The sequence below is a fragment of the Melospiza melodia genome, chromosome 2 (genome assembly GCF_035770615.1).
Source record: "Melospiza melodia melodia isolate bMelMel2 chromosome 2, bMelMel2.pri, whole genome shotgun sequence".
In the NCBI taxonomy this organism is placed as follows: Eukaryota; Metazoa; Chordata; class Aves; order Passeriformes; family Passerellidae; genus Melospiza; species Melospiza melodia.
Genome location: NC_086195.1, coordinates 126,009,071 through 126,031,918, shown reverse-complemented (window position 1 = coordinate 126,031,918; position 22,848 = coordinate 126,009,071). Strand labels below are relative to the sequence as shown.

Sequence of the window (22,848 nt, the reverse complement as noted above, 5' to 3'; positions counted from 1 at the left end):
GTAGCACTTGACATTTTCATCACAGTAAAAAATGCTTCCCCTCATACATGGAATCCATGTTTTCCCTTATGAATGATGCCCATGTCAGTGAGAGGGTAAAATAAAACCCAACTATCAAAGACAACAAAAAATAAATGTTTTATTTGTTTTTAAAATAATTTTAAAACCCCCAAACTAAAATCTCAGTCTGGATAAAGTTATATTGTACCACCCCCAAACAAACAAACCAACCCCCAGGGTAGTAACACTTAAAATACTGGATCCAGTGGTAGTGTTTTCCCCAGAAGCAAAATAAAACAGAGTATGGATAATTTAGCTACATGAGTTTTTGTTCATCATAACAAAAATTAAACAAAATATGACCAGAATTAAAAAGAATCACAAAGCCATCTGTGGGCACCTACCACTCAAACCCATATATATTACTGACACAGTAAAGCTTTTGGTGTCAAACACTTCTCTATTTTTTTAAAGACAGTTTGAAGAGAGTATTTCATACCAGCAAAATTATTGAGACTTAAAAAAAAAATGGAAACCATGTAAGAAAACACTACTTCCACTCTGAAGAATGGATTAACACAAGTAACAAAGGCTGATACTTCTCTATGAAGGATAAACACAGAAATAGTAACATGAAGTACTTTATAAAAGCTTTTAAGTAGTTGGGAAGGAATTTGGAATGCTTTGCTTTATTTCTTCATGAGATACTTTGAATGATCTAGAAAGCCGGTGGAAACAACCATTTCAAAGTCAACATTTCATTTCAATGCACTTTGTAACCCTGGCAGCCTTGGCCATTCTGGGAAAGGAGCCACAGCCAGTTCCTGGTATTTCAGTCCTGGACATGCACCAAGCCATTGCCAGTGCTCCTGGGGTCACTGGGAGCAGCTCCACTGGGCAAGCTGAGTATCTGAAGAGCACTTGCATGGCTGAGATGCAACACTCAACAACACACTGTTGACAGTGGAGGAAATGGGTTCTGCTTGCTGACCACAAGCTTCTGATGCTGATGGGATATGTAGCCTTTGATGTGACCCTGGCAGAGGGAGAAAAAGGCAGAGTTAGTACCTAGAGCTGGAAACACAATCCCTACAAGCCAAGCAAACTGCTACAAGCTAACCACAGCAGAGCTGTTTGTGCTCTCTCACCACTGCACTACTGCACCTAAATACCCACGAGGGTCCCTGGGTCACCCTGGAGAGCCAGCACAAGGCTGGAGCCACCACCCTGTTTGTGCACCAAGGGTGCTGTCACACTGAGAGCCTCCTGCCATGTAAGCCCATGGCTCTGCTTACACTGCCTCCAAGAGACAGAGCTCCACAAAAGTGTTTCTAAAGTCACTCTTGTTCACTTTAAAATGAGAATTTTAACCAATTAGCATTCAATACCTAATAAACTAAATGACATAGTACTTCCTTTTCAGCATAGTGAAAGAAATCTCCCAGTGACCTAGACCACATCAAATAATGTTTCAGAAACATAGTGGCTAATTTTCTTGCTGACACTACAATGATGCTTCACAACTTCTGATTTAATACAAATATTTAGATTTCAAGCTTTTATCCATTCATAAGCAGTTGAGATTCACTTAGAGTAAAAGACAAAATGTGGAACAGGACCAAAGAAATCTAGCTCTGTTTTTTTCTAATTTGAGAAGACCAAGAGGCTCCTACTTCAAATGCAGAACAAATCTTTTTGGTGCCACTTGAATGGTTTGTATTTTTAAATCAATGTTTCTACATATACGGAAATGTCAGTATTGAATTTTTAATGTGAAATTCAACTTCAATTTTAACTGATTCCTGCAAAAAAAAGGCAGGAACTAGAGGAAGTCCTCAGGGCAAATGAAAACATTTTACTTTGAGCAGAAGTCTCTCAAAAAAAAAAAAAAACACAAGAAAACCTGGGATTACTGATGAGTTTTTTGTCATAAACTATTATTCTCTATCTAATATTTTTCACTGTCAGAAGTGTGGAAGCACCAGACAACAAGTGGTGAGCACTTACCAAATAAATGAGGTTAGCTAAAATACACTGGACTTCATCAATATCAACATCATCTACTTGCATGAACTTCAGAGCAATCAGAAAAGCATCTAGAGATAGCTGATGAGTTTTGAGCAGTAAATATCTGAAAGAAACAACAGGAAAAATGTGTTATTGAGAAATAATCACTTTAAAATTCTGTTTCTTAGAAAAATGGTCTTTCTACAATAATTCACCTTAACAGGAAGTCAGCTCTCTCAGAGAAAACTAAGGAGCATATACAATTCTACCCCAGTCCCAGGTGAAACCATATTAAATCTGCTTTTCCAAAAATGCAGTTTTTGTTATGCTCACACTTTCTTGAAGAGATTCCTGTATGTGATGATTTTCAGCTTCTCAAGGATAAGAAAGATTCCACATCGAATAAAGAAGGTCTCATGCTTTGTTAGAGCATCATTCAGAAGGAGAAGATTTCCTTCACTGCAAGGATAAAGAAATTAAAAAGTGAGAAGGTCTCACACCAGTGAGAAAAGAAAGTGTGACTTGGTAGGAATATGCCTCCCCAGCCTTCCTCAACCACCCCAAAAAACCACTTTTTTACTTAATACTTTTTGAACACAAAGCAGAAAAGCAAGCATCATACCTCACAGACTTTGTTACTTCAGCAAACTGCATAAGGTCATACTTTTTTAAGAGCTGAACGGTTGGCATATGGCCCTGAAAAATAAATGGTGTCCAAGTTTTCCAGGGTAAAGTTAAATACATTTTAAATAGAATCTAGTAAAAAAAATCTAGCTAAAAAAATTGTTATGAGAAAGAAAGAATTTTTAACCACTTTTTTTTTTTTTTGCTACAAAATAAGAAGTGAATAAAAGTATTTGCAAGACAACCCCCTCATCTCTCTCAAACACCTCAAGTCACAATAACTACTGATTTATCATGATTTAGGACAATTGTTTATTTAATATTAGGGAGCAACTATCAAACTTGTAGAATCACGATCCTGTGACACGAGGCCTTGGCAGATCCAAATTTTATGTCACAGTTGTATCATTTAATCTACAAACAGAAGAACTGCAGGAATCCCAAGCATTTCCAAAGGAATATGAGCAGTGCTTCAGCCTTGTCAAGTGTTATCTCAGTCTGTAACAGATTTTTTTTCTTCTCTATGCCTCCAATAAATTTAAAGAAACAAAATTAACTGAACCATCTACAGAATCAAAAAGAAACTTTGCCTTTTATCCCCTGCACAGCAAAGATCAGAATGCACATTGACTTGGTCAGACTTTAAATTTAGTTACATCATCCTATGCTGTTGCTAACTCCTTTCCTGGACGAAGGATTAGCTGAGAGCAGAACTGAGCTGCAGGTTTACTGAGAGCTGTTAGGAACAAAAAAAAACAACACACAAGCTATTTTAGTAGTTTGGAGTTAGTGTTAATGTTTGGGCTCTGATTTAAAAAAAGCAACTGTAAATACAATGACCTTTATCTAGTTTCTTTAATGCCTCTTGTACACTAAAACTGCTTTAGAAAAGCCACAGTAATTTTAGGCACTAACAGACCAACCAGTTTAGGGCACCCAGTTGGGACTGGGACAAAGATTTAGGAAGTCTGTTAATAAAGCTTTTAGGAAGACTTTTTTTCCTTTATCAACCCTACCACTGATTGATCTGAAAACAACCACTAAGAAAGTCAACAAATAAATAAGGAAAACAGAAGTTAATTACCATACCCACTATACTCCCCCTTTACCCACTTGACACAGCAAGGGATTGGAAAGGGAGCACTGAAAGGAAAAAGCAGGGAAGTCATAAACAGGTCAGGGGGAAGGTGGAAAATGGCAATTCAATAAAGGCAGGTGATAACATTCTACATGGGTAACTTTGGGAACAGGGCCAGAACAGGAAACTCTAAAATCTACTTCCTGCCCCCTCACTCACAATGAATTAATACTCAGCATAATCCACTAATTCAGGGATACACAAATGTTAGCACAGCACATGGGAAAAAACAGGAACAAGAAACAGAGGTGCTTAATTCTTTTAACAGAAATATGAAATAATCAAATAGTAACAAGTCTTCACTGATTTTTCAGAACCAAAATGCTCTGCCTCATGACCCTTCTGACATGCCTTGAATGGGAAAATGTAGGAGGTACAAATAAAAAAGCCAAAGACAGGCTGTAGCTGTGGCAAACCCCTCTCAACAGTCCTCAGACATCTGTTTGCACACCCTCCTTTCTTCCAGCAGCTGAAAGAGGCAGACAAATTTGTTCTATTGAATCCACACCTTCCCTGGCTTTTGTGTGCAGTTGATCAGCAGAGAGACACTCTGCTACAAGACAGAAGTCACATTGTTGAGAGCCTCTCCAAAGAATTCAAACATACCTTCATTAAAGTAGTAAGATCAGGTTGCACCCTTAGGAGGGGTTGGGAGAAAGGTGGGGGAAAGGAGGGCCGGGTTGGTTTTGTTTGGGGGTGGGGTTTTTTTTGTTTGGCTGTGTTATTTCCCCTCCTATCTCCTTTCCCATGTTGCTGTAAATGACAACTCAGCAGTTTTTGCCCTCACATAACAAGGAGTGCATTTGCTGGCTCTTACAGGGGTAAAATAGCCTCTGAATTCCACTAAGGGAAAACCAAGAAAATACTGAGCATCAGTTCTAGTCTGCATGTGTACCCCTTCCCCTTATTCAGGAAAGTAGCATCTACTCACCAACAACATTTTTACTGGCAGCAGGTAGATCAAAATCATTCTTTTGTTCTTCTGGCTGGATCGGTGACAGTGCTCAAAGGCAAACGACAGATACTCCTCAGCTGCAAGCACAGGTAACACAAATCAACACAAAAATGGATTAAAGCTGTAACCCAAACTCTGTGCTCAATGTCTATCTCTCTTGAACACATAACACTTGAATCTGCATAAAAAAGAATCATGTCACTCAAAGTACATAAAGTTGGAGATTCACACAAAATACAAAGTATTACTAGAAAGGTAAGTTCTCCTTCAGAAAGTCAAAGAAAACTCGTCAAGGTCTTCATGTCAGACATTACAGTTACAAGTAACATTGGATTTTTCAGCTAATTTCAGTAATGTTATTGTGCTCCTATTACAGAAGCAGAGAATTTCAGGAAGTGCTGGTAATACACTCTACTTCCTAAACTGAGATTAGGTTCTTCAAGAGGTGAAAGCTGAATGTAATGCCCACATCTCCTGAGCTGCAGAAATGGGCCAGTGAGACCACACAGCATAACAGCATGAAAATCTCTCTGCAGCTTCCACCAATAGAGAAAAAAAATGATAAGCCTGAAAGGCAGAACACAGTTTGGAATAACAGAGCCAGCTCCAGAACAGATGTTGGTCAAGGGCTGCAGTTAGTGAGGAAGCTGTACCCCTTAGCTCTAGAAGCATTTCTGTAAGCAAAATCTATTAGAAAATTAGGAAATGCAGTTTGTACATCTTCCAAAATCAATGGATCGAGAAACTAGAGTTTGCTACACTACAGTTTGCTGAAGATTTCCTATGTAGCACACAGCAACTTGGAGATTTGAAGGCTCCCTTGCAAAACTTTTACAAACTTATTCTTTTGGATGCTCACACATAATGTATAAGACTGTAGGGAGCTTCAGTGACACAAATATTTTAAAGCTGGGCATACACTACAATTAGAAGTGTGATGTAACCTCATCTCTGTTCCGAGTCAGCCTGTGGGCTTGGACCTTTCAGCATAACTTTTCCTTTGATCAGTGCAATTCTGAGTCTCACACACACAACTCCAGCAAGATTTCATGCCAAGCAGCAAGACTTTAAACTGGCTCACAGTACCTTGCTTAAAGTCACTGTCAAACATGGCCTTGCGTCCCACGTAGTATTTGTAGGTGACTCTCTGTGCCATGCTGTACTCATCCTTCAGATTTGAGCTGTCTATTGCTCTAATTAAGGGCTTACAGAGATGGAGCTTGTTAATCTGTTGAAAAAACAAAATAGCATTTTAATCAGCATGCAGATAGATGGCATCATATAAAAACAGGGTGGGTTTAACTTAGAATATGAAATACAAAACACAGCTTACCAGACTTGAAGCCTACCTTAAAATAAATTTTAAACAGCTGATTCACAAGAAACAACATGCCCCACTTCTTGGAGTCTTCAATGCCTGCTCGACTGTCACAAGGAAAAAGAAAAATCTGCTAGTACTGAACATTGTAAGAAAAGAATGGCTTTGTCCTCACAGTAAATTCATGCCATAGATATTCACTCCATAGTATTTTTAGGGTAAACAGAGGTGTAGCTCTGCTATATATTTTCTCAACATAATGAAAAGATGTCATGCAGAATATTATTCATCTGCATCAGGGTCCTCACTCCAGTCTGCAGATAACATACACAAGCACAGCAGTGGCTTATAATACCTGAGATGAAAGAAAGACCCAAAAAAAAGCATTTTTTCCACTTCAGAAGTGTTAAAATTGCTAACACTGGAAACCAGAGCCACCTCTTTTCCATCTAATTAATTCTAATGGAGCAAACTTCACAATTAAAGCATTAATCACCTTTCCTGAGAAACAGGGAAATAATCAGTCCCTCCCAACAACCTCTGCTAGGAATGCTGAACCTGAAGTGAGGGTTCTCCTTCTGCAGTTAATAGTCAAGAGATTAAGACAATAAATGAGAAGAGACAAGCCTCAGAAGTGTTCATTCTAAGACCCATATATGGTCCAAGTATGGGAAAATCTAAAGCAAAGTTCATGAAGTTTTTAGCAATTTTCTAGTGCAAGTGCAGCAGGGGGACCTTCACTTACGTGTCGCTGGCACAGACTCGAAAGCAGCCCATCAGCAGCTCTGCTGCCTTTTCCAACATGTCACCCACTTTGCTTTTCCCTTTCTTCACAAGCTGCTGATCTGCCTAGCAAGAAACAATATGCAATTCTACATCATAGTTCACTGGGTTGCAAAGTTTAATTTTAATTTAGCATTTTATAAAGTATTATAGCAAGAGATCTGTCATGGCTGCTATCTCCCAAATCTAGAAGGCAGTCAAGCTCCCAGAACAAAAGAAAACACTCAGAGAGGCTCCTGGACTCAATGCAGAGAAGGACAATCCTTGGAAAATAGCTCTGATCACTATTACCTTTAGTATCACTCAGCTTAATGTAGCTCTCAGAAACCTAAATTCAGGTTTAACACCTGAATTGGAGCATTAACACTTCAACTCGAGTGTACAAAGACCAAGAGCCTGGAAAAAATTATGGAGTTTTAGAAATTATCAAGTTTTAGAATTGAGTCTTAGAATTTATAATTCAGTTTCTCTCCACAGCCACAAAGACTAGATGCTATTTCTAAACCATATTCAACAGTTTCCAGTAGTGACACACACTGCTGGGACCTGAGACTTCCAGAAGAAAGATAAAACATATGTTACAGCAGAAAGAGGAAAAAAAAAAAAAAATTCAGTTGTCAACATATGGGAAAGATCCACACACTGACTAATGGAGAACTTCAACAGAAAAAATATAGCAAGTAGATTTATTATGTGCTTTTTAGAAAGTTTTATTACAGCGTTTGCATTCTCACTAGCTGAAACATAAATAAAAGAAATGGAAATGCATCCTACTGCAGAAGTCTTCTCTGAAACCAGATCCTCTGAATACACTAAGGTTAGAAGATAGAGTTTAAACACTTCCAGCATGACTGATTCAACACTACCCTTTCTCATGCATCTCAGAGAGATGGATTTCCGCCATTCAAACTGAGAACTGAGACTCGTTGCAAAGCAGTCACAAACACAAAAAATACTCCCTGTGCAAGCATTCCAAATGTGGTTTTGTGGGTAAGTGGGCATGAGAGAGTGATGAGGGGAAAATACTGGATATTGTCAAACCCTAACCTCACTTGAACCCCAGCTTCAACGCTTCAGGTGAACAAAATCACAACTCTGCCACTTACCTTGGCCTACAAGTTCTCAATAGATCCCTACACAAGCTACTTTAATTCACCAGCCTGAGAAAAATAATGTAAATTTGGGGATTATTAGCATGTCAGCAGCTGTATGGGCTCACCAAGGGCTCCAAAGAGAACCAGAAGTGGTGCACACATCTGGAAAAGGGGAGCAGAAAGTTCCCTCTTCAGATCTGGTGAATGGTTGGATCAGCTTGGTTGTCTGTGATACCTCCAATTTCCACCAAATGCCAGGGAAAACATGTAAATAGTGACTTACACCACATGCCACTCAATAAAGAAAATATTTATCCCTTCATAAGTTCTAAGCAACTGCTGGGAGTTGCATTCAGATCCTCAGAACTCCTCTAGTTTCATCTGCAAATAGGAGGTGGACAGATTGAACAACCTCACTTTTCAATAGGACCAGATGAATTTAGCATGTCCACAAAATCCGAAACAATGAGTTAAAGAGAACTGAGCAAAATTAGACTGTGTAACAAACTCTGTAAAAATATTTCTATAGTGGAAATACCAAACAGATAAAAGTAATGAGGCTGTTAATCAGATCTACTTACATTATTAGCAAAAATTCGAAGATCCAGGGCTACAGAATACATAATAGGTAAGGCCCTGGAAAAGAAAATCTGAGTATACTTAGTAGGTGCAAATCAAGCAATAAGTAAGACATGAGAAATAAGCAATTTTTTTTTTTGTTAGTTGGTCATACAATTAGAAAAGTATATATTAATCTTTAAGTGAAGAAGAATGCACTTCTTAAAAGGACAGTTCTTCAAGATCTCAGCATTTCAGAAACCCTACACTACAAAAATTATGTCTAAAGTCTTTTTTACTGTGGCTTTAATAAAATTCCACTTCTCTTTGAACAAATCACTCATGTATTTACATATGGACCATTCTATGTAATCAAGCTCAGATGTTTAGATTCCACACTTTGGACATGAAAACTCAACCAGGCAACAAAGCCAATTAGGCTTAACTTTAGCATCACTGGGGATAAATAAAATTAGAGGTATAATTTTAGTTTGACTCCAATGGTATTATCCTAGGAAAAGATGAGGCTATTCTCTAGTAGCTTTCTACCATGTACTCACCAATTTTCTTCTTTATGTGCCTGAAATGCTCGCAGGAAAGATGTACTGCATTTAGGAAAATTTAAAATGCCATGAAACAAAGCACAGATTTGAGAAACAGCTGTTCAGTGGTACCATATATGACTTATAGTGGTACCATATATGACTTCATGAAAGACTAGAAATCAAAACACCATCAAGAAGTTGAGGAGCTGAGTTGCAGCATGGAAGAACATAAGCAGAGCCATGCACTCCTTTGAGTGGCAGCAGCAGTAAGGAACACTGGCAGAGGTAAGATAGAAGCTTCTTTATCAACATCTTCCCCTCCAGCCACGTACAAATTGCAAGGTATCATAATGACTTGAGGCTCTCCTATATTCTGGGAGGAATTAATATTCTATTTTAGAGCCAAGTAAAACATTCTTCCTTAACCCTATAGAAAGCTGGAAGAAGAATGTATCTGGATTTCCTTGCTCAGAAACCTAAACAACTGAAGTGTATTGGGAAGCAGACCACATTCTATTAGATTTTTAAAAACCATAAAGAGAACTTAGTCTACAAGAAGTTAATCTGAAAACAATATGGAAGATTTATGGAAAAGGATATTGGACAATAACTGTTTGGCATTTGTATGCTTCTATGAAGTCATGGTTTGCAACAGCATAAGTACACCTGTCAAAGAAAAGGTGCATTAGTGCATCAGAAAATATACATAAATGAAATACTTATTTTTGTGTCCTACCAGGCATGAAGTTTCACAGGTTATTTAAAGCACAAAGGAATATGACTAGAAGCATTCCTAAAACACTGGCACAAGTATTTTAATAGAGCACTAAGATTGATAATTGTAGAAAACAGATGCTAGAGATGAATAGGTATTTGTTCTACATAAGCTAATACTTATTGACACTGTCACAAAGATTAAATTTTAAAAATTCAAGACTGTTGAAAGAGACTAGATGCAGAAAATTATTTAGTAAAAGCCTCACAGAATTACTTAGATACTAAGCTCTTTCAAGAGTACTTTTATCATTAAAACTCCCTTTTAAAAATATTTATTTCCTTCACTTATTTCACTCTAAATTCTTGTGCAGCTAGTAGGCAGAGGGGAAACAGCAAGCACTGACAATGCTGTGCCAATGGCCATACACAGATGACAGCCAGGTACATACAGCAAACTTTATGTGGAGAGGAGAAAGAAAGTCTTTATTTCCTGCAATTCTAGCATTATTTATAAGAGTAATAAATACCAAGTTTTCAGGTGTAAGCCCTTTAAAATAGGAAAGTGAACTTAAGGATATCCTTCCCCATCCCTGCTGCACACCTCACAACTGACTTTACATTCTGGGCCCATCTTTACCTTAAGTGGGATGCAAACATTTCATCATACGGTGATTCCAAAACTTGTTGGCACTTCTCCTCTGGAGATGGAAGCTAAGTGTAGAATAAATCAAGAAAACATTAGAGGAACATCCAATGCACCAGAAACAGAACATCATATGCATATTTTGTCATGGCAGTTCTCACAGATTTGCCAGGGTTGGACAGGACCTCTAGTAGGCATCTACCAGAACTTAGTTACATTAACAATCCTACCCAGAGTAATGAATTGCTAGTGTGCATTCTGTCTCCAGAACCTGAACAGCCAGCCTTAAATAAAAGCATCCAAAACACACAAACACCAAGCCCTTACCACTCACTGCTTTTTTGTCCACAGTGCCTTCCATGGTGCTATGCTAACAACTAATACTGGTCAGAGAGGACATTCAAAACTGCATCTGTCCATAAAACAATTCAAAATGGAACACAAAGAGCCAAGCAGAAAACAAAAATTATATATAGTATCCTTGTAAAAAGAAAAGGGAAGCAAGCCTACATGGGGATCCTACCTCAGCCTGTGAAACAGATTTCTGAGGTTTCTCTCCAATGGAAAGGGACCCACACATAGAGCTGGGAAAACTCAAAGTAAAACAAAAGGTCAAAAAACACATCCTCACCTGTAGCCTTGGATTTGCAACATGTGGATGTTTAAATGAAACTAATTCTGCACAAAATGTACCATCTCTGGTCTCAATGGCTTCTTGCACCTACCAAAGTAAACAGTCACATTACAGAATAAAATCCAGCAACAGGCACACAACATATTTAACCAACATAACAACTACAGCAGCCACCACCGAGTTACCACTGCTCATACATATTAATATCAAATCAAATGCAAGTTTTTAAAGGCTTAAAACTGAATAAATAATTTTGTATTTCCAATACACCTATTGTTCAAAAAGGTCTCAGGGAGAAGGTAGAGAGAACACCACTGTGTTTTTTTCCTTATTTGTAGGACGCAAGCATATGTATGTACATGGGTTTAGCACTGTAAAACAGCAGATTTGGTTCAGCTTTTTAAAGTTACAGTTGGACTTATAGGCATCAAACACAGATGTAAAGATGCAATCTTTGAGAAATGCTTTAAAATGAAGACAGGAAGATTTAACATGTAAATATCATTCCAAAAGCAATGTCTGATATTAGATTGATATTCTATCTGTATCAAATCCTTTTGAAACCTGCTAAGATTGTAAATGTTATATTCTGTGGAAGAATGGTTTAATTCTGCTTCCTGCTAAAGATAATTCCTTGTAAAAGCAGTCTGCTTGGGCAGGTTATTGTGACATCAAGGTGGAAATTTATTCAGTTATGGAGATAGTTTCAGGTATTACTTCTTAAGAGTTTCCTTCCCATTGCTTGTGCTTTGTCCTATTTTTGTCTCCCAATATGAAAAATAAATATTTTTGAGGTATGGAATACTCATACCAAATGGGAAAAAACCCCATAGACTAAAATAGCAAGAAAAAAAGGAAAAATCAACTGTTTAAACTCTTTCAGAAATTTGTGTTTAGCTTTTATCTCAGGAAAAAGAAGACATAATTTTATGTTTGCAAGATAGTTTTTCCTCTTGAATGGAGTTCAATGGAGCGTCAACCTAACAAAACGTGGACTTTTCAGAACAGACCGCTGTCCTGGGAGATCTCAGACGCTCCACTTTTGGAGACTAAGACCCAAACAATTACTTTCTTTTTGTGCCTTAACTAACGCCAGATGAAGTAGGATGGTAACAGCGACGAGAATTCGACGGTCCAGCAAGAGCCATGCAGAGCGGGGACACAAGGGTTTGTCACTGACATCCAGCTGGAACCCCTGCGGCTCCTGACCCCATCCATCCATCCATGGCAGCACTTGTGTCCGCACTTCTGTGCATCTCCGAGCCCGCATCCCTGAAATCCCTGAGCTGCACTTGGCCCTGGTTACACACACAGCCCTCCTGGCCGTTCTTACCCATAAATGACCTCAGAAACCCCCACACTCTTCAGGCACATCCCTGGCACGCAGACGGCGGGTGCCTCACGCACACTGAATGAATATATCTCCCCACTCATCCTACGGTGATTTATTCCTTAACCAAGGCACCACATTTACAGCAAACCCGCATACTCACACAGGGCCCATAGATTAATTTAAAAAAAAATTTAAAAAATCGTGCTTACTTGCTGCAGGTACTGGTTAATGGTGATGTGCGCCATGGAAGGAGCGGAGCTGAGGCGGGCGCCGCACACCGGTGTCACCGCGCGAGCCCCGGAACTCCCGCGCGCTTCCGGATCCCGGCGCGGCCCAGGGCGGCGGAGGCGGCCGCGAGCGTCACGTGACGGACCAGCGGCCGCTGCCCCGCCCATGGCGGGTCCGGGGCGTGGCTTCACTCGGACAGCCAATGGGAGTGAGCGGTGGGCGGGGCAGAGGGCGCGCGTCAGAGGTAAATCTCGTGCGCTGGGGCGCGCCGCGCGCTGAGGTCTTGCTGTCACCTGTGCTGCCGCTTTACCCTCGGCTTGGACAGCGAGCGGGCTGTGCCCTCCGTACGGCAGGAGCCCAGTGGCGGGGCACTCCGGTTACTTCCCCGGGAGTGCTATGGAGGCTCGCCTCCCCTTTCTCCTCGCTAGCTCCTTTGCCCACCGGGAGCGCTGGCGAGGGATCGCGGTGAACTCGGGTGGAAAAAGTTGAATTGAGCATTAAACTCCCGAGCGGGTTGACTCCTAAAGGCGCGGCCGCCAGGGAGATGTGTGACACCAGGACACGCTCCATGTTCGTGCCCACTGGGCTCGGTTGGGTTTGGCAGGTGCCGGTGAGCAGGGCGCGGGCGGCCTCTCGGGCTGGTGGCTTTTGTGGGCGGGAAGGGGCACTTTGTTCCGGCCACCCTTCGGCGGGTACCAGCAAACAGAGCCAGGGCAAGCGGGGCACAGCGAGGGGCTGCTGCCGCCGGCGGCAGGCTGCCCCGGCCCGGGAGCCATCTTGTGAGCGGGGCTGGCGCTGCCCGAGCGCCGCGGGCCGCCCGGACTCGGGAACGGGCTCGAAGCCGGAGCCGCACCGAGCCGGCCGCCGGGGCGGGCGGAGACGGGCGGGCGGCTATCGGTGCCTCCTCCCGGCGGCACTTGGCAGCAGCCCGCGGGCAGTGGGGGAGGGCGGCTGGGTGGTGGCGGCGGCGGAGGAGGAGGGGAGCGGAGGCGGGGACCAGCCGGCCCCGGCCCGGCCCAGCCCAGCGCGTTGCCCCGGCCGGACACGGCGCCCCGGGCGGAGATGGCGGACGAGCCGCAGAAGAAGTCGCACTTGTCGGCCTTGGTGGGACACACGAACGGGCTCACCAGGCCCGCCTCGCTGACCGCCACCCGCTCCCCGGGAGGGGGAGGAGGAGGCGGAGGCGCGACCGCCTCCTCCAAGAAACTCGTGATCAAGAACTTCAGAGGTGGGTACGGGGCAGGCCGGGCCCTCTGTCCTCGCAGGTGCGCTCGGCCCGAGCTTTGTTTACTGCGGCCCTGGCCGGGCCCCGCCGCCCTATCGGCGAGGGGCGGCTGCGGCGGGGCTGATAACGCCGCCGGGCTGATAACGCCGCCGGCACCGTGCCCGTGTCAGGGCTCCCGGGGACACGCGTGGGGCTCCGTGCGGCGCGGGGGCAGCGACCGTAGGGAGCGGGCAGGAAGCCACCTTAGTGTCAGCGCTGATTAAAGCCAGGCAGGGTGGTTGCCTCGCTAAAAGTAACACGGGCGTCAAACACGCAGCCGGGGGCTGAAGCGCGGCGTGCGAAGGCTCGGGTGGAATTAGTGACCCCTCTGAGAGTGCCAGAGTTACATGGCCAAGAGCACAGAGGCTTGGCACAACCTGATGGAGCAGCAGGGAGACAGACATTGCTGCTGCAGGCTCCCCTTGGGTGGCCGTTTTCAAACTACCTGTGTCTTGCTTCACAGAAAGACCCAAATTACCAGATAATTACACTCAGGACACCTGGCAGAAACTTCATGAAGCGGTGAGAGCAATACAGAGTAGCATTTCTATTAAATACAACCTCGAAGAGCTCTACCAGGTAAGCTACGTCAGGTTTTGGTTTCGTTTTTTTTGCAAGTAAACTGCTTTGGCATGCATTCAGCATAATGTATTTTGATTTCTTAAAAGCTTTGCTAGATACTCTGTTTCTAGTCAGTTTTTGTTTATCAGTTCCTCCGAGAGCTACCATGATCTGGGCCTATGAAAAAGCAGTTTCTGTTGGAAGGCACAGAAAGCTATTCCTGGGCAGGGCTGAGATCTAAGTCATAGTATCTTCAAAACTCTGCCCACTCAACATGCTGAAAACAGGATGTCACTCTTAACAGGGTTAAGAAGTTACATATTTTGTGATGATTTTTGTACATACTATGGTCTCTTGTAAATAGTAATATTGAAGTATTTGATATTATTACATTATAATATTATACTTCTATACCTTTTGGGGAATTAAAAAGGAATCTTGATTGAGTAGGCAACAAACTGTCACTTTATCCACATTTCAGATTACTGTTACATTTTCATAACAATCAAGATCTTAGTTTTTCTGTTGAAGTGGTAAAAAAGCACTTCTGGAACACCTGGACTACTGGAGCAGGGGCTAGTGAGGGTAAAAGGGAGATGGGTTCCTGAGCCATTTCTCTGCTTTCTCCAATTATATGTGCTTTAGTTCTATATTATTTCAGATGTATGTGCTTTGAGGTATTTAGCTGAAGTTGCAGCTCTTTAGAGTGATCATGCTATAAAAGATTACTGATGTGCTAAATTGTGCTGCATAATGTAAGTTAGTTATGAGTTTCTGTGGGTGCAGATGTTTGATCTGCAGATTGATGTCCTTGCCAGACCAGGACTGCGAACATTATTATGCACACCTCAAATTTTCTAAATGTTTAGTTGAGGTGCAAAGGGGAGACTGTGAGAGAGGAGAAGGCCAGTAGTCAGTACTGGGTCCCTGTTCAAGAAGATCAGGATAGAACTGACTATACTTATCTCTTTACTTAAGGTATGTAATATATGGGTCTAAAATGGCTGATTATGTAAATGTATATTGACTTAAAATAATTATTCCCTTTTAATTGAAAGCTTGACTGTAATATATATATATATTAATACTTGCAGTTTTGCACAGTTTGAATGACATAATGCATTTTATTGTTTTAAATTCAGCATTTGAAAAACCCTGCTTTTTCATGTCTAACAAAAAAAAAAAAAACAAAAAAAAAAAAAAAAAAACAAAAAAAAAAAAAAAAACCCCAGCCCACAGATGCTTTGAGTGTTACCTAACTTGTTTTCAGAGGCCTCAGAAACGAGATTATAGTAATATGGCTATGAAATCACTAGGGTACATGCTTGAGTTTTGGCAGAAGCAGAAGAGGAGAGATTTCAGATAAACTGTGAAGGGAGAACTGTACTTCTTGCTTTTTCTCTTTGCCTGCTTATTTGTAAAAACTGTGCAAGGCTGATTGAATAGTCCTTAAGGCAGCAAATCAGGAAGATTTCTGCACAGTGGGTGGTGGTGTTCAGTGTGCCTGTGCAGGGACAGGTATTTACTGTCCTGCCAGAGGAATAAAAGATGAGGTTCAGCATCCATTGGAAACCTGATCTGTATTTACAGATCATTTTAACTGCCTGTTGGTGAGCATCGAGTCATCCACCGGGGAAAATATCTCTGGGTCCATCAGTTCTTACTATCAGGGCTTTGTGGTGGTTTTTTGGTTTATTTTTTTGAGTTTTTATCTGACATTATGGGAGGAAGTGAGAGGCCTGCTAGAGTTCAGTGCACTCAGTGGGCTGCTGTACCAGCCTACAGTTGAACCTTCTGATTTATTTATTTAATTTGGCACAGTGGCTGAGAAGAAACTGAAGAACAATGATGAGGCTGAGTGGGAAGCCTGAAAGATACTCCTTTCCAGGCATTAGAGGCACCATGGGATAAGGCATGAGGTGCTTGGCAGAAATGTAGTCAGTGAGCAATGGGAGGGTGGCAGCCAGTTTTTTGTGACTAAAATAGAAATGATGTCTGGGATTGGTGGTAGATTGCACAGATTTTGGTAGAAGTAGCTTATACTTGATGGGATAGAGAAAGTGGGTCAGTACAAAGAATTGCTGAATGAGGAGTGAGTGATAAAAATAATGGAAAAAGAAAATTACCTTTGCAGCAAGGTCCTAAATAACCTGAATTGGGGCAGCACTGCCCTTTTGGAGGACATAGAACAGGACAGTGTAGTAGCAAAGAAAAGACAGTAGAGCAATGAAGGAAAAAAGTATGAGAGTCCTGACTAGACTTAGACTTGGACAGATGGAGTGGCTATAACATTATCTGCAAAGTGATTGTGTGAATACTGTTTGTTGCAAGTTATCATTTTACTTACCTTAAGACCAGATGAAAAATATAGGCACTGTTATAATTTTGTTTGTTTGCATGCTTTAATGTTTTAAATAAAAACATTTAAATAAAAACAGATTAGATAGGTTAGAATCCTCTGGAGCAGAGGAAAACATTTTAGTTGTCCAAGTGACATAGTGCTTTAAATCCTTGGCAGTGTTCTGTGCAATATTGCCTCATGATATAACAGCAGTTGATATTAATGTAGTGATCACCAGAACATTTGGTTTTGGGCAGAATTGGCCTCCTTAGTTAACTAAGGATAAATACTCAACTAAATCCTGTGAGCTCCCAATGAATGATTTCAAGTCTTTATGTAATAGTTAATGTGGGGTTGATTGTGGGGATTTTGTTATTGTTTGGGATTTTTCTTATTTTTCCTGTCAGTTTGCATACCTTTGTGTGTGATTCAGCAGAAATACTTGGGAAGAAATAAGTTGATAAAAAGACAAGAAAGGAGCTATACTCACTTACCATTTAGACAGACTGCTTGAAATGTCTTACTTAAAGTTACAAAGAAATTAAAATATTTGGTATGGTTGTGCTCCTGCCCCACAAAAGCACTTGTGTGCATACTGAAGGATGCACAAAATGGACCTTCTGGAGGAGTTCTACTGCTGAGCAGTTCTGAAGGAGGCAGAATTCTGATAGTGTTTAACAGCACATCTGAAATATGACCCAAATTGTGATGGTGGATCTTGTTTGTGACACAAAATCTAGCAGAATAAGAGGGGACCAAAATCAGGAAGGACTCCTGAAGTCTTAATTTTTCTACATAACTTTGTTTTGATGTTTTGGTTTTGTGCACAGCTTGAACATGTAATGCTGATTTTTTTTTCCCTTGTAAGCCTTAATTACATAGACACAAAAATTTAAGTTGGTTTTTTGTCTCATTCATAATCCTTTTTGGTTTTTAGGCTGTTGAAAATCTCTGTTCCTACAAAGTCTCTGCTACACTGTACAAACAGCTGCGACAAGTCTGTGAAGAACATGTGGAGGCACAAATCCTTCAGTTTAGAGAATATCCTTTTATCATGCACAGAAGTGGTTAGAATGGTTAGTTTAAATAATTATTTTTTAAAACAAGACTGCAAAAAATGCACCAGAAATTGTCCATGTGTTAAAGAGATTCTTTCTTATATGTTTTTAAATCAGTCATAGGCAACTTTAGTCATCTGGGTGAATAATTTTTGTGTATTGATGTGTAGCATCCTAGTAAGAATTTATTTATCACTTTAATAGGGATGCAAATTTTACACTAAATCTAGAAAATGTCAATAGGACTGTGAGATTTCTCAGTAGGTATGAATTTCTGTGGCAGGTGAGTAGTGATGCTTATGGCAGCAATAGCTTAAAAAAATCAGAGTGATTATCAACAACAGTAAAAAAAAAAAATCAAACATAGTGTCCGTGTTTGACCAAAATAACTACTGGTCAATAGTGATGTATCACAGAGGCATTCAACAAGCCTTCAAGTGTTTTATGTATACCTTGGAAGGTTCTTGGAAGAGAGCTCTAAGTTCAAGAGATCATTTGGCTGTCTTGGGATGCATGGAAGGATGAAGTTTTATGGTAAATTTCCCCATGGTTTACTGAAGTTACATTGCTGGACTTTTCTTCTGGCTGAATGAGTCACAGAAGTGGCTGTAGATCTTCTGTGGACACCTGGCTGTAGCCAGCCCTGCTTCCTGAATCCAGTCAAGCTTTACATGCTGAGAAGGTGCTTTACATCATAGGTGTCTTTTGTGTAGTAGCCATGGGCTTGCACTGCTGGAGCAGCAGATGAATAGTCTGTGTCCACCTTGGTGTCCCCAAATTCCTGGAAAATGCCTTAGCCAGCAGATGGATGGAGAGTGACATATTGAACAGATATTACAGCACTGTGGCTGCTGGCATTGCTTCCCAGCTCTCTATGGATTTTTTAGCAGAAAATGATAGAATAAAGTAGAAAAGATAGGATAAAGTAGAAAAAACAAGGGGCCAGGGCCCAGAACAAACCGCCTTTGCAGGTGAATGCTTCAAATGTGCTTTAAATTGTGACTCTCCATTTCTTGGTTCACTGCATTCCCCAGGTAGGTGCCTACACTCAGAAAATAAATTTGGGTTTTTAATGGTACATAGCACCGACATGATTTCAGGCTGTGTGGTTTTGGTTGGTGGTTTGGTTTTTGATTTTTTTGGTGCTTTTTTTTTTTGAGTCCCATTTATGACATCTGGCTTCTACCTAGCACATTAGTGCAGTAGTGTTTAACATACCTGGTCTTTGAGAGCCAAATCTTATAGTCTTCTTTAAAGCAGTGTGCAACCATTTTTTGCATTCCTGCTTTTTCAGACTTCAGATGACGTTATGAAGAAAACATTTTAAAACTAATGTTTCCAAACTTTGCTTTCACCTTGCCCTCTTGACAGGGTGATGGTGGATTGGAGGGTTGAAAATTTAATATTTTCCAGGTGTGCCGCTTTGTATCCCAAGGACATAAGATCCTTAAGATTAATCAGATTTGGCCACAATGAGTTGGAAATGATGATAATGGATAATGTGTGGGAGAGGAAGGTAAAGCCTCATTTAGATTTACTTGTGAGATACATGAGAACTGTTTTATTTGTAAATAACAGTTGGATCTGTTGTGTAATGAGGAAGACTCTGTAGATTACTTAGGGTGACCTGGAGATGTATATGAAAAGAGTGGTATTTGGATTTGTTGAGGATTATTTAGAACTGTAACTGCTTTTAAGAGATTAGGGTCACTCCTGTTGTGCTCAGTGTGAACTCATTAAATAAACAAAATAACCTCTCCATCCCTCTCACCTCAGTTGGTGACAAACGTGTGTCTGACGCTGGTGGGATTTCTTGTTTAAATCTATATTAAGGTTGCACAGTGCAGCCACTAGATGGTATTACTGAAGAGCTGGGAGTGTTATTCCTTGAAAACACAGAGAGGCCTTTTGGAGAGCTGCCAGCCACTGTGCTGGGCAGCTCTGCAATTAATGGTTTATCCCTGGCAGGCACAGTAGCATTGGAATATCCATGGAGCAGCTTTGCCTAATGGCTGGCAAAGATCATCTCCAGAATATGGCCTCTAAGGATACTGGCAAACTAGTTTTCCTTAATGGATGCTGTACAGATTCTCTGGATAGTCTTTTATTTTTAAAGAAGATAAATAAATGCTGGCAAGATCATTGCAGACAAATGGTAAGTTGAATGTTTGTTCAAAGTATCTATCCTTGAGGTGTGAAATCTGGCTAAAATTAGTTTGTCATAGTTTTAGCTTGGGACTGCACTGCATCTCCTCCTCCAAGTGTTAGCATTGCTTTTCACTTTCCCTTTTGCTGGCTGAGGGAACTTCTGTTTTTGAAATGTAGGTTCTGTTAACTCTGACTTTGATAGGTTCATTTAAGGATTGAACATCACTCAAATATATTGACACCGTTTTTCCTTTGGGTGGAAAGAAAAACTAACCAAGGAATGCTGAAGTTGTTTGCTGTTCATAATTAAGTAATTTGGGAAGTCTTTGCTTTTAAATAACTCCAAGAACTAGGTTAACTTGTAAATTTTTTTTTCAAAGCAGAGATTATTATCCTGACTATAGAGCTAAAAAACAGAAAGGATAAAGAACTGAAACTTGCTTTCTATCTGCCTTTTTTTGTCTTCTACCTCCACAATGATGTATGTTACAGAAAAGGTCCTCTCTGAAAAACACTCTATGAAAACTGTGCCTTTAAGAACTCATTATTATAATTCCAAACTAACATTTTACAATGAGTTTTTGTTGCATTGTCACTTACTTAGCATTGGCTGCTGATGCCCCATATGGTTAAATTTCTATTTTCATTCCTCAAATGCACTGTTCTTTCCTTTCCTGTGAGGTTTGGGCAGAGGTATATGATTTTTATCTGAATTAAAAATGGAAGGTGTTAGGGGAACTATTTGAATTCAGCAGTCTGATGGAAAGAGTTGAAGATACTGCCTTGAAAATGTAGTTAGTGTGAACCTGTGTTTTCATGAAAGGGATTTTGCTGTGAACACTGTTTGATTTAATTACTTCTAAGCATTCTTTTTTTTTTTTCTTCCTTGAAGCAGCAACCTATAGCAAGTGGCTCTCTTGCCCATGTGCTGGGTTAGCACTTGTGCTATTTAAGAAAAAAACCCACCTTTATTGCTGTTTTACTTTAATATGCTTGGCCAGTAGCTATATCAGCCTGAGAATTGCTTCAGGGGCAATGAAATCTTTTAGGAAAGGAGTAGGTGGGCAGCTGGGAATAGAAATCTCTGTCTGGCCTGGGGGGAGTTCCTGACATCCGGAGTTACGCTAATGCTAAACTGGGAGTTGGGCAGCCTTCTTATGAACAGAGGTAAAAATGGATTTTGAATGTAAAAGTCTAGTAAGCTACAAAACCACCTCCTCCTCCCACTTCTTTATTAAAAAAAAAATACATTTTTATACCTTCTTTTGACTGTTGGATTTAATGTATCTCTATTATGAATTTGGCAGCTAGCTTTTACTATGAAAAGATCTGTTGCCCAGCTTATTACTGTCTTAGTTTAAACCTTTGTTTGTTGTTTTGTTTTTTTTTTTTTTTTTATTTTAAAGCAAGAAACATGGCAGCATGCTATTTCAGGGTGTTTACTGACTGTATTGGAGGTACTGTTTGAATAGTGTGTCAGTATACTGATATACCTTTGTATATCAGTGGTATAAAACTCCTAACAAGCTAATAAAGCTATTTAGTTAATTATAGATGTACTTGGGAATACCACCAAGTAATAGTATTAAATTCAATAGATTGCATACCAGTGTCTGTACAAGTCACCATAAAAGTTTAAAATACCTACATCAGTAAATGAGGTGTGTGTCTGTGATGTAGTTTTTCAAAGTTGTTTTATAATTTAAAATACCATATGGAGGTGAAGAGAAAAATATTTTTATTATATGTTTCAGATCATGATCAGAAGCATTTTCTTATTTTTGGATCGTACATATGTGCTTCAGAATTCAGTGCTTCCTTCTATATGGTAGGTATCCATGTAAGTGTTGATGTGCTATTACATTTTCAAAGATTGGAAATAAATTTTTCACATTATATTTGATCTGTATAATAGATCTCTAAAATTTTGTGTCAGTTTATGGAGATGCATGTGTCAGCATATGTGTGTGTCATGTCCTCCTTCCCCAGGAATACTCACTATCAAGGGTGGGTAAAAGAGGAAGGCTTTTGACAAAATTCAACATTCAGCTTCTTGCTCTGTTTTTTTTAAGTGAGTCAGATACAGTGACAGGGTGCAGATTATCTTTCCAGCTCTGGTCACTTGATGATGCTTTTGTACTTTCAGCTCACCATGGTCACATCTTTGGGCATTCTGCTTTAAAGCATCCCCCCCTAAGGGGCATTTTACATCATTGCCAAGCAAACAAACCCAGGCTTTGCCAAAAATTTCTGGTACTGCTACTACTTTATCTGAAGCACCCTCCCCACCAAAAAAAAAAAAAGTAGATAAAGTACTGAAGTAAGAGCTTGTCTTTTCCCTCCCTGGCTGGCTGCTGTTCTCTTGTGAGTTCCTCATGGTGTCTGAAGAGCCTGGTGTCTTTCTGCAGCCTCTTGCTTGTCCAGTGGACATCTTTTGTTCCCAGCTTCAGCAGTTCTCCTCCAACTCTTTGTGTTAGGCTTTTTTTTACTAAACATTGGTGACGAGGTCTGTTCATACTTTGTCTTATTTTTCTCCCACTGGTAAAATTCCTTTTATTGAAATCCTGATGCATGTGAAGAAGTCAGTGGTAACAAGTTCTATCTAGGATTGCTCAGTTTTCAATATTTAACAGTTGGCTGCTTCATGGCATAGAGGCACCATTCCTCATCATCTTAGAACGAAACAGGAATCTGATAGAGGTGGTAAGATCCTAAAGATAAAAAGAATTCATGCTTTGAACAAAACTTATGAATTACACATAGAATGTCTGATCCAGGGAATTTTATATTAAGGTACATGATCAGTTTTGTTTGTTTTTTTATTTAATGAGCAGAGAAACTTATAGTCTGTTATGTGAAAGTTGGACAGGCTGGTAACAGTTCTCCACTGAAGTGTATG

The 22,848-nt window shown here is 40.5% G+C and overlaps 2 protein-coding genes across 4 annotated transcripts in view; one reads left to right on the top strand and one right to left on the bottom strand.

Annotated features, from left to right (window-relative positions):
• Positions 1–119: 119 nt before the first annotated feature.
• Positions 120–12,685, bottom strand: PCID2 (PCI domain containing 2). 2 transcript variants are annotated; one of them, XM_063149920.1, is made up of 14 exons: positions 12,559–12,685; positions 11,014–11,103; positions 10,377–10,450; positions 9,623–9,688; positions 9,038–9,079; positions 8,501–8,555; positions 6,788–6,891; positions 6,074–6,149; positions 5,811–5,952; positions 4,701–4,801; positions 2,630–2,703; positions 2,341–2,466; positions 2,008–2,131; positions 120–1,036 (listed from the first exon to the last, which is right to left on the bottom strand). In XM_063149920.1, the coding sequence occupies exons 1-14, from the start codon at positions 12,592–12,594 to the stop codon at positions 944–946; spliced, it is 1,203 nt and encodes a 400-aa protein (XP_063005990.1). In that variant the 5' UTR covers positions 12,595–12,685; the 3' UTR covers positions 120–943. The 2 variants fall into 2 exon arrangements, with proteins under 2 accessions (XP_063005990.1, XP_063005991.1); XM_063149921.1 differs by lacking the exons at positions 9,623–9,688; positions 10,377–10,450; positions 11,014–11,103; positions 12,559–12,685 and having other exon boundaries at positions 6,788–6,887; positions 9,038–9,070.
• A 916-nt stretch (positions 12,686–13,601) lies between these two features.
• CUL4A (cullin 4A) overlaps positions 13,602–22,848 on the top strand; it is a 34,272-nt gene continuing 25,025 nt past the window's right edge. The window contains exons 1-5 of one of the 2 annotated variants that reach the window (XM_063149916.1): positions 13,602–13,805; positions 14,305–14,420; positions 17,681–17,785; positions 19,888–19,956; positions 21,704–21,777. In XM_063149916.1, the coding sequence (XP_063005986.1) occupies positions 13,640–13,805; positions 14,305–14,420; positions 17,681–17,785; positions 19,888–19,956; positions 21,704–21,777 (530 nt within the window). In that variant the 5' untranslated portion in view covers positions 13,602–13,639. Of the gene's footprint in view, positions 13,806–14,304; positions 14,421–17,680; positions 17,787–19,887; positions 19,957–21,703; positions 21,778–22,848 lie in introns of those variants that run through there. The other variant, XM_063149917.1, reaches the window with a different exon arrangement.